This window comes from Brienomyrus brachyistius, chromosome 21, assembly GCF_023856365.1.
Source record: "Brienomyrus brachyistius isolate T26 chromosome 21, BBRACH_0.4, whole genome shotgun sequence".
Classification (NCBI taxonomy): Eukaryota; Metazoa; Chordata; class Actinopteri; order Osteoglossiformes; family Mormyridae; genus Brienomyrus; species Brienomyrus brachyistius.
In genome coordinates this window covers 14,884,727-14,898,945 of record NC_064553.1, presented here as the reverse complement: position 1 = coordinate 14,898,945, position 14,219 = coordinate 14,884,727, and the positions used below count along the sequence as shown (strand labels likewise).

Here is a 14,219-nt window from a genome sequence, read left to right as displayed (position 1 = left end):
GAGAAGATGAGATTTACACGACCTGCCGCTCTGCCGCGTTTCTCACAGCTGTACGCCGGAAGTCGCCGGAAGTCGCCGTCTGCCCAGCCGAAGCAGTTGGAAACCGCAAGCCGCTTCCTTTCCAGCAAATGTGCTGCTCCGCGCTCAGGCGTACGTGCAGCACTCAAACGAGCGTGCAGATGCACGATTTACGCACGCCCTGAAACGCAGAAGAGGCTTCCAAGTTGAGGAACGCTGCGTGGGCTGTTCTGCATGCACCCGTGTAGGGGGCTACGCAGTGCCGTATCTAGAAATTCGGGGGAGGGGGCAGGACATTCCTGAAGGTTGATTTCAGCAATCATGCAGGTTTACTGCAAGCCACACTGCAACACACTGTAAACTCGGGTATGATAATAGTTCAGTTCTTCTTGGATATGACATCGATGTGCACTGTACGATGGTAACACCTACTGCATTGTAGGCTACGACGCAAGTCAGTTTACAAGAATAAAACGTCATAAGCGTGGGATGGTTAGTAGACGTAGGTCGTAGCAGCAGTTGCATTGTGAGATGGTCATAGTACAATAGTGCAAACATCTATCTTGGACTCTCTATCACAGTGCAATGTAGGAGCACGGTTTTGGAGCCACGACCAAAGATAACGCCATGATTCTTTCACATTGATAATCTTTCGTCTGGGACAGTCCAAACCTGCCTCAGTTTATGTCAGGATGGACACTTTGAGCTAGGACAGGATTTGTAAACTAACATTTCAATCAAAAGGACCTGGATTTCACTTAAGCACCGAGTTCTTGCTGTGTGCTGATTGGTCAGTCTCCTATAATCATGCCTCTGCCTCTAATATTAATGCGAAACAGCTGCATGAGTCTTTCAATGAGAGAAACAGATCGGTCAAATCACAAGTAGAGCCGGACTATGTAGCCAAACAGAGTAGCCTTTCAGTTTTAAAATAGTTTGTAAACAGGTTGTAAAGCCTGAAGTGGCTCAAATCCTGACGTGGATTAGGTGGTAACCTGGTAACCTGGTAACCCGGTAACCCTACTGGGGCTGCATAGGGAGCTGTGTGAGGTACTGGGTGACGTGTTTGTTTTTATGTTTATCTGCCAAACAAGTTTGTATTGGTAGAAACAGTGAAATAAATACCAACAAGCAAATATATATGTGTGTATATATATATCCATCCATCCATTTTCCAAACCGCTTATCCTACTGGGTCACGGGGGGTCCGGAGCCTATCCTGGAAGCAATGGGCATGAGGCAGGGAACAACCCAGGATGGGGGGCCAGCCCATCACAGGGCACACTCACACACCATTCACTCACACATACACACCTATGGGCAATTTAGCAACACCAATTAGCCTCAGCATGTCTTTGGACTGTGGGGGGAAACTGGAGTACCCGGAGGAAACCCCACGACGACATGGGGAGAACATGCAAACTCCACACACATGTGACCCAGGCGGAGACTCAAACCCGGGTCCCAGAGGTGTGAGGCAACACAAACTAACCACTGCACCACCATGCCGCCCCTATATATATATATATATATATATATATATGAAATCTGTACTTACAGTCTTTCAGGTGGTCATAGGTCATGGCAAGGTCGCCACCTCCAAAGGACAATGGTTCATATATGCAGGACAATTTGGAGAAGACCCAGCATTAGACCCCATACCAGTAAAGCTCCAAGTGCAAGGGTGCAGATGCAGTGGTTACACATACACCAAAACCCTGATAATAATAAACCAGCAAAGACCTCATTTTAAATCCAGGCCCCTGCTATCAAAATGAAAATATCTGTCTTTCAGCGCAAACGCATCAGAGCCTAAATACAGTGATTATTTCCTGAGTGTAGAAAGTACTGTTCTGATGCCCTCTGGTGGACAAAACTGGTAATTACATTGAGCGGAGTTCGCTGACGTCGTCGGTGTTAAAAGGTAAGAGGCGTCTTCCGATGATTTAATTAAGGGCGGCAGTTTTGCCAGAACCTCCACTTCTTACACGCAAGCTTCAGGTCCTGTGTATAAACACGACGCTGTCTGTTGCTCGCTACCTGCCCACAGCTTGACTTAGAAAACTCAGGCCAGTGAATTGCAGTGAGGAATTACCTTGACTGTCAAAGATCCACAGGGGGGCAGAAAGGTCCCGGGCTGATTCGGGGAGCCCAGCCCCTTACCGGAGCCCTTGAATATGTGTACTATTGGACAGAACCCCAAACCCCAGCTCCGTCCCTGGCTGTGGATATGATTTTAATGACATTAACAGGTGAGCTTAAAAAAGTCCTGCAGGTTTGTCCTGACTGTCACTGCTGCAGAACTCCAACAGACATATGGAAATTTACCCCAATATTGTATTCATTGGTTACAAGACCACGATAATAATAATATAATAATTATATAACAATTGAAAATGATAATTAGTATTGATTCCTGTGGTGAAACTCTCTTTCTGTCGATCTTATTCATACACACATATAGGTGAGCAAAAGCTTGGCAGTGAAGGGCAGCCACCTACAGCAGCGCCCGTAGAGCTGGGGGTTAAGGGCCCGACTCAAGGGCCCACAGACATGACAGTTCAGCTGAGACCAGAGACCCACACGCTGCCCCATGCCACTTCTGGGTGGCATGGCGTTCAAGGAACTGGGCCTGAAACACTAACCGGTAATTTTGAGGAATACGGTCTTCCTGTTTTCAGCTCTGACTGCAATTGTGACAATATTGTGAAACAGGTGTACTTTTCATATGAATATAGGCTTGTAGGTCAAATTAAGCAACACCTGGGTTTTAAATATGAGACTCTTATTCGTATTAGAGTAACACAGGCTCACTGATGCTGAGCTGCCCCCCAGAACGAGATGGGAATTATCTCCAGAGAGTTCTGTATGCTTTGTGCAGATGATTGGAATTGAATCGCATTTGAACCTACACTTTCTAGCCAAGTATGTTTGGGTGAGTTTGATGCATTTGGGAATTCATGTTTCTGTTAGTTGTATGTTTGTGTTTTTTCACAAGCCTTTGGTTAATAACATCGGGAATATGTTCAATCCTGGACCTTGCATACAAACCATTGGCAAAGTATTTTTTTATACCCTTCGCTATTATTGCACTGATAACAGGGGCTTATACTGTCAGTACCGACATCTAGCCATGCTGCGTTCTGCAGAACGGATGGCAGGTATTTGTCATGGTGTGTATCTGTGTGTGAATAATCAAGCAGGGAACAAGATCATATTCGGAAGTGGAACTAAAGTACTCGTAGAATCACGTAAGTACGTGTGTCGTTTTCCACTGCTGTTCTAATCGATATCTCATCAATCGAGGCTTTTGAAAGATTTTATTTGGATCAGTTATACAAATCGGCATCTAAACTTGACCCATTTGATTCACAATGCCTCAGTACCCTCTGGTCAGAAGCTACAGGTATATTTTATTGAGTATCACTGTTATCTCGGTACCAGTATTCACAAACTGGGTTTCGTCACTGAGAAGCGATGGGTATTTTGTGTGGAGGCGAATACTGTACGTGTAACGCTGGTAACCGGCTGAGCTTTGGAGCTGGGAATCGGGTCCCAGTGGAGTCGGACGTTTTCCTTTTCATGCAGTTTCATCGTGTGTCCATTACGACTCATTATTGGTTTTCATTGGGGAAAAAGGCAGGTTAACATCTGAGAGGAGAGAGGGTCTGACATCAAATCGGATGCCCATTTCGCCGAGCTGATTGATCACTGATAGATTATCACTGTGGAGTTTAAGTTCATCCTCTGTTTAGGATCAGGGCTGAATGACTGCCCTAGTATAATGTTACACTGCTGGCCATCGCCATATATTCCATTATCCTTTGAAAGATATATTTAACAAGGCCCTTTGCATTCGGTCTACACCTTATTGACCATTGAAAAAGACTGATATTCCGGAAAAGATAATACACCTATATGCTTACTACAAAAAACGCACAAAATCTATGACTTTGCACTGAGTATTTGACATTACATAATGCTGAGGTGATTAAATGTGTACATTGATTATTTCTGGACAAGGGAATTGCTAATTAAGTGTGAACTTTGGTGCCTAACACATTATGTGACATACTTGAAGCGCAGTAATACTCAAAGGTCACAAATAATATTCGTTTATGCATTAGACTGAAGATTGAGGTGAGTGTAATGGAGAGAGTATTTTGTATTGTAGTGTAACACTGTGTGATTAGTGGCTCTAACAAGATAACGTTTGGTGAAGGAACACAACTTATCGTACAGACATGTAAGTGGTAACCTGTGTTATTTATGCAGTTAAATTTAATTCATTTTCATACTGATCATGGATCATATTAGTTGGATATTCATGGTGAGTGTTTATTGTACTGTGACGTAGCACGGTGTGAATGACGACTATAACAAAGTAACATTCGGTGAAGGAACACGACTTATCGTACAAACAAGTAAGTACTAAATCGCATTAACTATAGAAATGTTCCACATTTACAAAAATGTACAAGTGTTTAGTCAGTGTGCTTTATCAGTGATGGGGTTTACATGATGGTTTACCATATTAAGTATGACAAATATCGGCTTAATTTTTTTAATTCGTTATTTAATTAATTACGTAATTTAGCAGCGTCGTTATTCCCGGGTTATTCAAACATTTATTGATGAAGTTGAAACCGTTTTTCACTGAGCTGTATTTGACATGGACATTAACACTGTGTGAAAGCAGCCAACTCAAAGCCGATGGTTTTTGGTAATGGGACCAGACTAACCATTCAATCCAGTAAGTTTAACAATGTTATTTAGTAAGACTTTTTCGTAATTTAAGCATAAATTAATATTATATGAAAGCCGCGCCTGTAGACGTACCAAGGCACCTTGAGCATGAACACACATCGGGGTTTGCGTAGCGGGGTGTAACAGTGTGGTCATCTGGTTATGGTGACAAGTTTGTCTTTGGATCTGGAACTAGCTTAATTGTTCATTCCAGTAAGTATGATACAGTTAAAAAGTACGTTTCCTTGAGTTTTAAGCCTCATTATGTATGGCACAATAATAGTTTACTTTCCTGAAAAGCACAAGTTGTTATTTGAACGCTCCTTCCAGGCTTCAGTATTATTATATGTGTGCACATAATATTATGTGTATTTGTTATGGTCTATAACTCTGTGTGAATGCCGCCACTGACAAGCTCATTTTTGGCAGTGGGACGAGAGTGTTAGTGGAAACAGGTAAATCATTTCAGTTTTCTGTTAAAATAAATTTATGGTGTTACTGTGCCATTTCATCTTAGTAGTGTTTCTACAAATTGCGAGATTTTATTTTAAAATATGTCCAGATCTGACAAGGATTTACGTGAGTGGCAGATATTTCATCAAGACAGTTCACCAGAGATACGGGTGGAGCATTATGGAAAGATGCAGGTATTCTGAGAGTACGTTTAGCGAGAGATACAGGTATTTAGTGTGGAGGATTAAGAACAGACACAGGTATTTAAAGTGAAAGATTATGGAGATGTATAGGTATTCAGTATGGAGGAGATTACTCTGTGAATAACCTAGAGACATTCATTTATGGGGGTGGCTCTCGGTGATTGTGCAGACGGGTAAGTTGCGTGTTATACATTTTTTTTATGACGTTAATTCATAGTAAGTTTTCATCGCTAATATAGAAAATATCTGTATTCAATATAACATTAATTACTGCTGACTTGATAACTGCAGTGTATTTAATTCAGAGTAGCATGTAAGATGAAATCTAATGTTTAATAGTGTTTTTGCCGTCTTTATGGCATGATTTGATAAGTGACTGAAAGTGTTTGTACATATAGAAAGGGAGAAGAACAGCTCCCATGGATTCCTTTAGTTTCAAAGAATTATGAAGTTTTTATTTGGCGTTTATTATATCAGTGTATGAGTTCAGGTGGTTCATTCTGTATCCTTTTTGGCCAAGGGATCGAGCATATAATTAAGCCAACTAACTGCCTTGTTCATATAAGGTTAAAAGGTAAAGGAGAAAATGCTGTTAAAATGCAGTCCAAGTTAATCGTATGTCTTGAAAGTATTCGGTGTAGGTATTCGTTACTGTTATTCTTTAATTACATAAGGAAATATTTTGAGGCATTCGTTTTTGTTGAACAGGTTAATGGTTGTCGGAAAACTTTCCCAGATAGGATGTTATTTTACATGATTTTAGTTTAAAATGTAGCTGAAACTGGCTGGAAGGAGGGTGATGTAACCCTGAAAATTCAGAAACAGCTGTACTATAATGATGGGGGGTATTAGACAAGAGTAAAAACACTGTGTGAGGATTTCTGGCTCAGACCCCCTGCTCTTTGGCGAAGGGACCAGATTGACCATTGAATCCAGTAAGTTATAATATCATTAGTGGTAAATTAGTCTAAGCTGTCCTGTTATGTAGAAAGAATAATGAAATTAGTGCTTTAAACTGGGTTTCAGATCAGTGTAAATGCATGATGAGGGACAGTGTATATTGTACTGTAGTGTAACACTGTGTGAATAGAGGTGGTGCTGAAAAGGTGATATTTGGAGAAGGAACCAAGTTAATAGTGGAGAAACGTAAGTTTGGCCGCAAGTTTTTTTTTAATGTATGTGTATTTCTTTTAAAAAAATGTGACATAAACCTTATAAATGATACGTATTTATGAAATGAGTGCTTAGACTGCAGGGTGAGATCAGTGTAACTGCACGATGAGGGACAGTGTATATTGTACTGTAGTGTAACACTGTGTGAATACTGGTGGTGACAAGTTAATATTTGGTGAAGGAACACGACTGATCATACAGACCAGTAAGTGATTATCTAGGTTATCTGTGATGTTACAGTTTCTCAATTCAAAATTCTCAATTTTTCAATTCAGTTTCTCCGTGGGATCAGATCAGTGTAACATAGAGAACCAAACACTTTATTTTATTTTATTTATATAGGTCTAGGTCATAACTTATGAGATGGGAAAATTTGCTTACAAGTGAATTATTGTTGAAACAGCAAGTTTGGCCAGATATGCTTAGTTTTATGTAAATCATTCGGATATTATGAGATGATTTCTTATGACATGAGTGCTTAGACTGCAGGGTGAGATCAGTGTAAATGCACAATGAGGGACAGTGTATATTGTACTGTAGTGTAACACTGTGTGAATGATGGTGCTGGACTTAAGTTAATATTTGGTGAAGGAACTCGGCTGATCATACAGACCAGTAAGTGATGACATGTCTTATATACTGATGTTACAGTTGAATTCAGTTTTAATTTAATAAAAATGCTGTGTTTTCATTTTTATGTATAACAACACAATAAAAAAATTAGCCATGGTCATAATTTAAAATTAAGTCTGGGTTAACTGTTAAGATATTCTTTACATTTAATTAAGTGCATTTAGATTTTTGTTAGGCTTAATTAATACTGTAGATATTTAAAAGCAAATGAATTTGATTTATTTTATTGTATAAATCTGTATATACAATATTACAGATATACGTTTTTTTTCATACCTTTTAGCATAATACACAGAAAACATCAGTATTTGGATTTAGGTTTGAGCTGTAACATAGATTTCTTGAGGATCAGGATCTTGTCTCTGTCAGGTCTGAGGTTTACATACTGCTCTGTACCACTGTGTGAATACTGGTACTGGTGGTAAAATGGTCTTTGGCTCAGGAACAAAGCTGATGGTTCAAAAAGGTAAGTATCGCAGTGTGTTGTGTTTTATCATAAATAGGTTACTTCATTAAATATGATTGAGAATGACCATGAAGTAATAATTTGATCATTTAGACATAGTTTGGAGTGTGTTTGGTGTGTGCAGTGTAGTATTTGCAGTGCCTAGTGGATTTTTACTGTTTTGTTATTATCAGCAGTTTTTTAAATGCCTTGGAAGTATCCAGTGCAGTTAATCCTGACCGTCATTAATTACTTATATTCTGAAATTACTTGAGGCATGTGCTTTCGTTAAACGGTTTAACAGACCTCAGTAAAACTTTGCCAGATAAGATGCTAGTCGCATGATTTTGGTTAAAAATGTAGCTGAAACTGAGGGAAGAGAAGAAGATGAATAGTTGCAGATAGGATGTTATTTGCGTGATTTTAGTTAAAAATACAGGAACCGGTGCATTTTAGCAAGGCGTGAGCCCCCCTGTTGGTGGGGGGTATTTGATAAGAGTAAAAACACTGTGTGAGGAGGACGAGCACAGACCCGCTGCTCTTTGGCGAAGGGACCAGATTGACCATTGAATCCAGTAAGTTATAATATCATTAGTGGTAAATTCGTCTAAGCTGTCCTGTAATGTAGAAAGATTTATGAAATTAGTGCTTTAAACTGGGTTTCAGATCAGTGTAAATGCATGGTGAGGGACAGTGTATATTGTACTGTAGTGTAACACTGTGTGACTACTGGTGGTGCCGCTGCTTACAAATTAACGTTTGCTGAAGGAACACGACTGATCATACAGACCAGTAAGTGATGACCAGTGTTAGTTGTGTTGTTACAGTTTAATTCACCTTCTGTTTAGGGTGAGATCAGTTCTCTAGTGAGATCCATCATGATGGACAGTGTATATTGTTCGTTTGACATTTGTATTGTACTTTTGTATGCATGATTAACTCCATAAGCAGTACAGTGTTGTAAAACTTTTATACAATTAGGCTGCCAGTTATCAGCATTCATAGTCAATTCATGTCTGACACCAGTGAAACTTCATGAACTCGGTATACAAATAATCATCAGAATTTAAAAAAAAAAACTACATCTTTAAGGATTTAGCAACAGCTATGAAAATAAGCTGGAATATTCCGATAGCCTTGTAGTCAGACCTAAGTGGGTTTCATAGCTTAATTCCTGGTCTGTATCTGGAGCTGGTAGTTTCTGTTGAGCCATCAAACACTGTGTGACTAGAGGTGACAACAAGCTGATATTTGGGGAAGGAACCAAGTTAATAGTGGAGAAACGTAAGTTTGACTATAAGTTGTTTTTATCTGATTTTTTTGTTTTTCAGTTAGAAGCAAAGCTTATAAATGATAGATATTTATGAAATGATTGCTTTAGACTGTGGGATGAAATCAGTGTAAATGCATGATTATGGACAGTGTATATTGTACTGTGGTGTAACACTGTGTGAATGCTGGTGGTTCTGGCCTTTACAAGCTAACATTTGGTGAAGGAACTCGGCTGATCATACAGACTAGTAAGTGATGACCTGTGTGATATGTTATGTTGCAGTTTAATTCACTTTGTGTGTTCAGATCAGCGTAAAATTACAGAAGTATGACAACTGCAAAATGATACAACAGGACGCAACCCACAAAGCATACATATATGTAATGTTTTTGAACCTGTAGAATTTATGATTTCCTTCCTATTTATATTATTTTTATAAGTCTGAGAATATTATACATGAAATGAGTGTTTAGACTGCAGGGTGAGATCAGTGTAAATGCATGGTGAGGACAGTGTATATTGTACTGTAGTGTAACACTGTGTGAATACTGGTGCTGGTTGGAAGTTAATATTTGGTGAAGGAACACGACTGATCATACAGACCAGTAAGTAATGACCTGTTTTACATTTTTTTGTGCCAGATCAGTGTAAATGCATGATGAGGGACAGTGCATATTGTAGGTTTGACCTCTTGGCTTTTTGCGTATATAATCAGCACAATAAATAGTAAAGCTGGGTAGAAGAACGTTTATTTTTATCAGTATTTATAGTCAATTCATGTCCGACACCAGGGAAAGTTCAGGGAAACCGTATTTAAATAATGATCTAAATTAAGAAAACTGTGTAACCTTTTTATGGATTTAACAAAAACTAAAATAAGCTTGAGTACTCCTATAGCTTTATAGTCAGTCTATTCAGTGGGTTTGTTTAATTTAAGTAGTTTAATTTCTGTTATATTTTTGAAGCTAGTAGTTTTTGTTGAGCCATCAAACACTGTGTGAATAGAGGTAATGACAAGCTGATATTTGGAGAAGGAACCAAGTTAATAGTGGAGAAACGTAAGTTTGTGTGTAACTCTTTCATTTTTAAGAAAAGAAATAATTTGCAAATATTAAAAGTGATGTTTTCCCTGCTGTTTATCTTGTCATAAGGCTGTGATATGTGATTACATGTAAATCGTGTTCTTTAGACTGAAGTGTGAGATCAGTGTAAATGCATGATGAGGGACAGTGTATATTGCACTGTAGTGTAACACTGTGTGACTACTGGCGGAGCTGGAGGTTACAAGATAATATTTGGTGAAGGAACACGACTGATCATACAGACCAGTAAGTGCTAACCTGTGTTATCTGAGTTGGTAAAATTTGCTGTTTGGTCTCCTGTTTTCATAATTTTTTTGACAAAAAAACATTATAATTAGACAATCCATTCTATTAATACACTATAGCAATGCCTGTCATTGCTTACATATTTTTAATCTAAAGAATCTAAAGATAACCCAAAAATTTATTAAATGGTTTGTTAGTTTAGAAGGCAGATGTTGACCGAAGTTAATCAATCTTACATATTCATGAATTATATTTAAGTAATGCATTTCACTAGAAAACATATTTTGTTCTTGGTTAAATCCCACACGTGTGGTATTTGTTATGGTGCGTGTCTGTGTGTGAATACTGGTGGGGTAAACAAGATGGTATTTGGAAGTGGAACTAAAGTATTTGTGGAATCAAGTGAGTATTTGTATGTGTTTTAAGTGAATTTTGTTTTAATTTGAATTCTGTGAGACAGTCATGTAGTCAGGTAGTCATGAAGACTAAGGAATCATTTTTGGGTTGTTTACTGAGAAAAGTGGCCAAAAATGCAACTGATTTTCTGTCTGAAAAATTTACTTAAATGCTTAAATTGTTATTTTGTATCTGCAAACTTAGTATATTTTAATTTCTGGCTTGTATCTGGAGCCGGTAGTTTCTGTTGAGCCATCAAACACTGTGTGAATTCTGGAAGTGGAACTCGCAAGATCATATTTGGTGAAGGAACCAGGTTAATTGTGGAAAAACGTAAGTCTGATCAGAACTGTACCCATTAGAATTCAGTGATTCTATTTCTCTCAGTTATATGTAAATGTCTTTATTGGTCCCTTGTTTTTCTAAGCCGTAAAGTTTCATGTTTATGGTCTTTAAGGGAGATGGGTTATGCACGTGTCTCCAGCACTGATATGGGAAGGATTCATTTATAAATTTGTTTATAAAACACAGATCTACATAAAGACTCGTTATAAAAATATGCCTGAATATGTAGGGGTTGCCTGTCTGATCTGAGGTTTGCATACTGCTCTGTGATACTGTGTGAATACTGGTGGGGTTGCAAAAGTGATTTTTGGCTCAGGATCAAAATTGACGGTTGAACACAGTAAGTTTTTTTTTGTTAACAGTAATTTTGAAATAATTTCCTTTAATCTACTAGAGAATATAAGGATTTATTTCTGATAGAGTATACGTTTTTTGTATAAATAGATGTCTAGCTCTTATTGTGGATGCAGGTGGTATTAAAAGTTGGTGTCTGTAATGTTTTTGAGTTACGTGGAGATATATTTTCAAAAGAGCGATGTCAGTTTGTGGATAAAAGTTCATCATATAACTTTGCATGGATGTGTTGAGGGTCAGATCCTTGTATTTGCATGGTCTGAGGTTTACATACTGCTCTGTGTCACTGTGTGAATGCTGGTGGTGGTTACAAGTTAATATTTGGTGAAGGAACACGACTGATCATACAGACCAGTAAGTGATGACCTGTGTTATTTGTGTTCTGACATTTTAAATAATTTTTTTCTTCGGATGAGATCTTTGTAAATGCATGATGATGGACGGCGTTTATTGTACTGTAGTGTAACACTGTGTGAATTATGGAGGTGCTAACAAGCTGATATTTGGAGAAGGAACCAAGTTAATAGTGGAGAAACGTAAGTTTGGCGGGAAATGTTTCTTGTGTCTGTATTTCTATAAAAAATAAACCTTATAAATGATATATATTTATGAAATGAGTGACTAGACTGCAGGGCGAGATCAGTGTAAATGCATGATGAGGGACAGTGTATATTGTACTGTAGTGTAACACTGTGTGAATGATGCTGCTGCTGGTTACAAGATAATATTTGGTGAAGGAACTCGACTGATCATACAGACCAGTAAGTGATATCAGTGTGATGAAAAGGAAAAACTTTTCCAGATATATGGAGAGGTCTTTAATAGAACCTTATTTTTATAAGCTGTGATGTGTTGTGTCTGTGCTGTGTGAGAGAGATGAGTTATGACCCTGACATGGTAAGGATTTGTTTAGAAAACAGAGATCTACATAAAGACTCATTATAAATCATTTTATGAATGTATAGATGGTTCCTGTAGGGTCTGAGGTTTACATACTGCTCTGTAACACTGTGTGCAAGCTGGAGGTGCCGCAAAATTGATTTTTGGCTCTGGAACAAAGCTGATGGTTGAACACAGTAAGTATTTTTTGCTAAGCAGTACTTCTTAAATAAACATTGTCTGTTTGAGGGTACAAAGGTTTTTTTATGGTAGATTGTATGTTTTCCCCATAAAAAGATGAATAGTTGTGATTATGGTTGGTAGCTGGTCCTATTAGACGTTACACACCTGTCTGTAATGGTTTTCAGTTTATTAATAATAATATGACAAGTGGAGATATTTTTTAGTAAAACATAAACTTCAGTTTGTGAATGCAGGTTCATCTTATAACTATACATGTATGTGTTGAGGGTCAGATCCTCGTACCTGTAGGTCTTAGGTTTGCATACTGCTCTGTGACACTGTGTGAATGTTGGTATCAGTGATAAACTGGTCTTTGGCTCAGGGACAAAGCTAATAGCTCAACAAAGTAAGTATTTGTTGCTAAATAATTGCTCACTAGACCTGTCTGGTCTGAGGTTTATATACTGATCTGTAACACTGTGTGAATACTGGAAGTGCTGGGGGTTACAAGTTAATATTTGGTGAAGGAACACGACTGATCATACAGACCAGTAAGTGATGACCTGTGTTACCTGTGATGTTATAATTTAAATGACTTTCTCTGTAGGGGTCAGATCAGTGTGAATGCATGATGGCTGACAATGTTTATTGTACTGTAATGTAACACTGTGTGAATGCTGGTGCTGATAGAAGAATTATTTTTGGCACTGGGACAAAAATGATAGTCCAGCATAGTAAGTATGATAATACCGCATGTTTCTGTATGAAAATACGTGTCTGATTCGTATCTCAAAGGGATGGTATTGTTCAAACTGTTCTCATTTCGTAAACCTATCTGACTGTACTGTCTCACTAGTAAGTCAACTTCATTTGTACGAGGAAAAGCTCAGTTTTTTTAATTAAATGGACATTTCACTGTCCATCATCATACATAAGCCCGTAAATGATAGGGGAAGCTGGAATGACCTTCCCAAAGAAAAGAGCTTCTCAGTTCCCTGTAACTCATGGTTTGTGTAGTTGGGTGTAGCACTGTGGATGACTGGTACTGGATACAAGTTAACATTTGGATCTGGAACTGGTGTAGTTGTACAACCCAGTAAGTATGATAGTTTTCCACAATGTTGATCGTTAGTTGCTGGATGCCTTCATGCTTATTAAATAGCTGGTAATTCCATTATATGCTGGATTTTACCCTTTGGAGAAATTCAGTAAGAATATTAACTTTATGGACACATCGGTTAATATAATATGTGTGTCCTGCTGCAACATAGAATAAAAAGCTACAGTAGCTTGATTATTTTATCTTTTAACTTTTATGGTTAAAGAAAATTTATTTGGATAGTTTGCAAAATATTTAGTGCTCGGCTGAATACTTTTCACACAAAGCAATTTGGTTGAAAAATAACGATAAAATTAATTTTGCGTGTATTGCTCTGTTGTAAAAATAAGAGACTTTTCATTTGGTTACTAAGATTATTTGTGAAATTTGCTCATTATGTCTGTAGGGTGAGATCAGTGTAAATGCACGACTGTGGACAGTGTATATTGTACTGTAGTGTAACACTGTGTGAATACTGGTTATGATAACAAGTTAATCTTTGGTGATGGAACACGGCTGATCATACAGACCAGTAAGTAGTGACCTGTGTTATCCGTGATGTTGCAGTATAATTTGCTGTTTTCTCTCAGGCTGTGTTTGTTACTCCTATGTTTTAATACTGATGACTGATGTCATGTCTGTTCCATACCTGACAGTTTATTACCCTAAATAATCATATAATCCATTTTCA

The 14,219-nt window shown here is 38.0% G+C and overlaps 1 gene segment (V, D, J or C); it reads left to right on the top strand.

Annotated features, from left to right (window-relative positions):
• The first annotated feature begins 7,637 nt into the window (after positions 1 to 7,637).
• LOC125716598 (M1-specific T cell receptor alpha chain-like) overlaps positions 7,638 to 14,219 on the top strand; it is a 55,629-nt gene continuing 49,047 nt past the window's right edge. Inside the window, 1 exon segment of the C gene segment in view lies at positions 7,638 to 7,692. Within this exon segment, the coding sequence occupies positions 7,653 to 7,692 (40 nt within the window).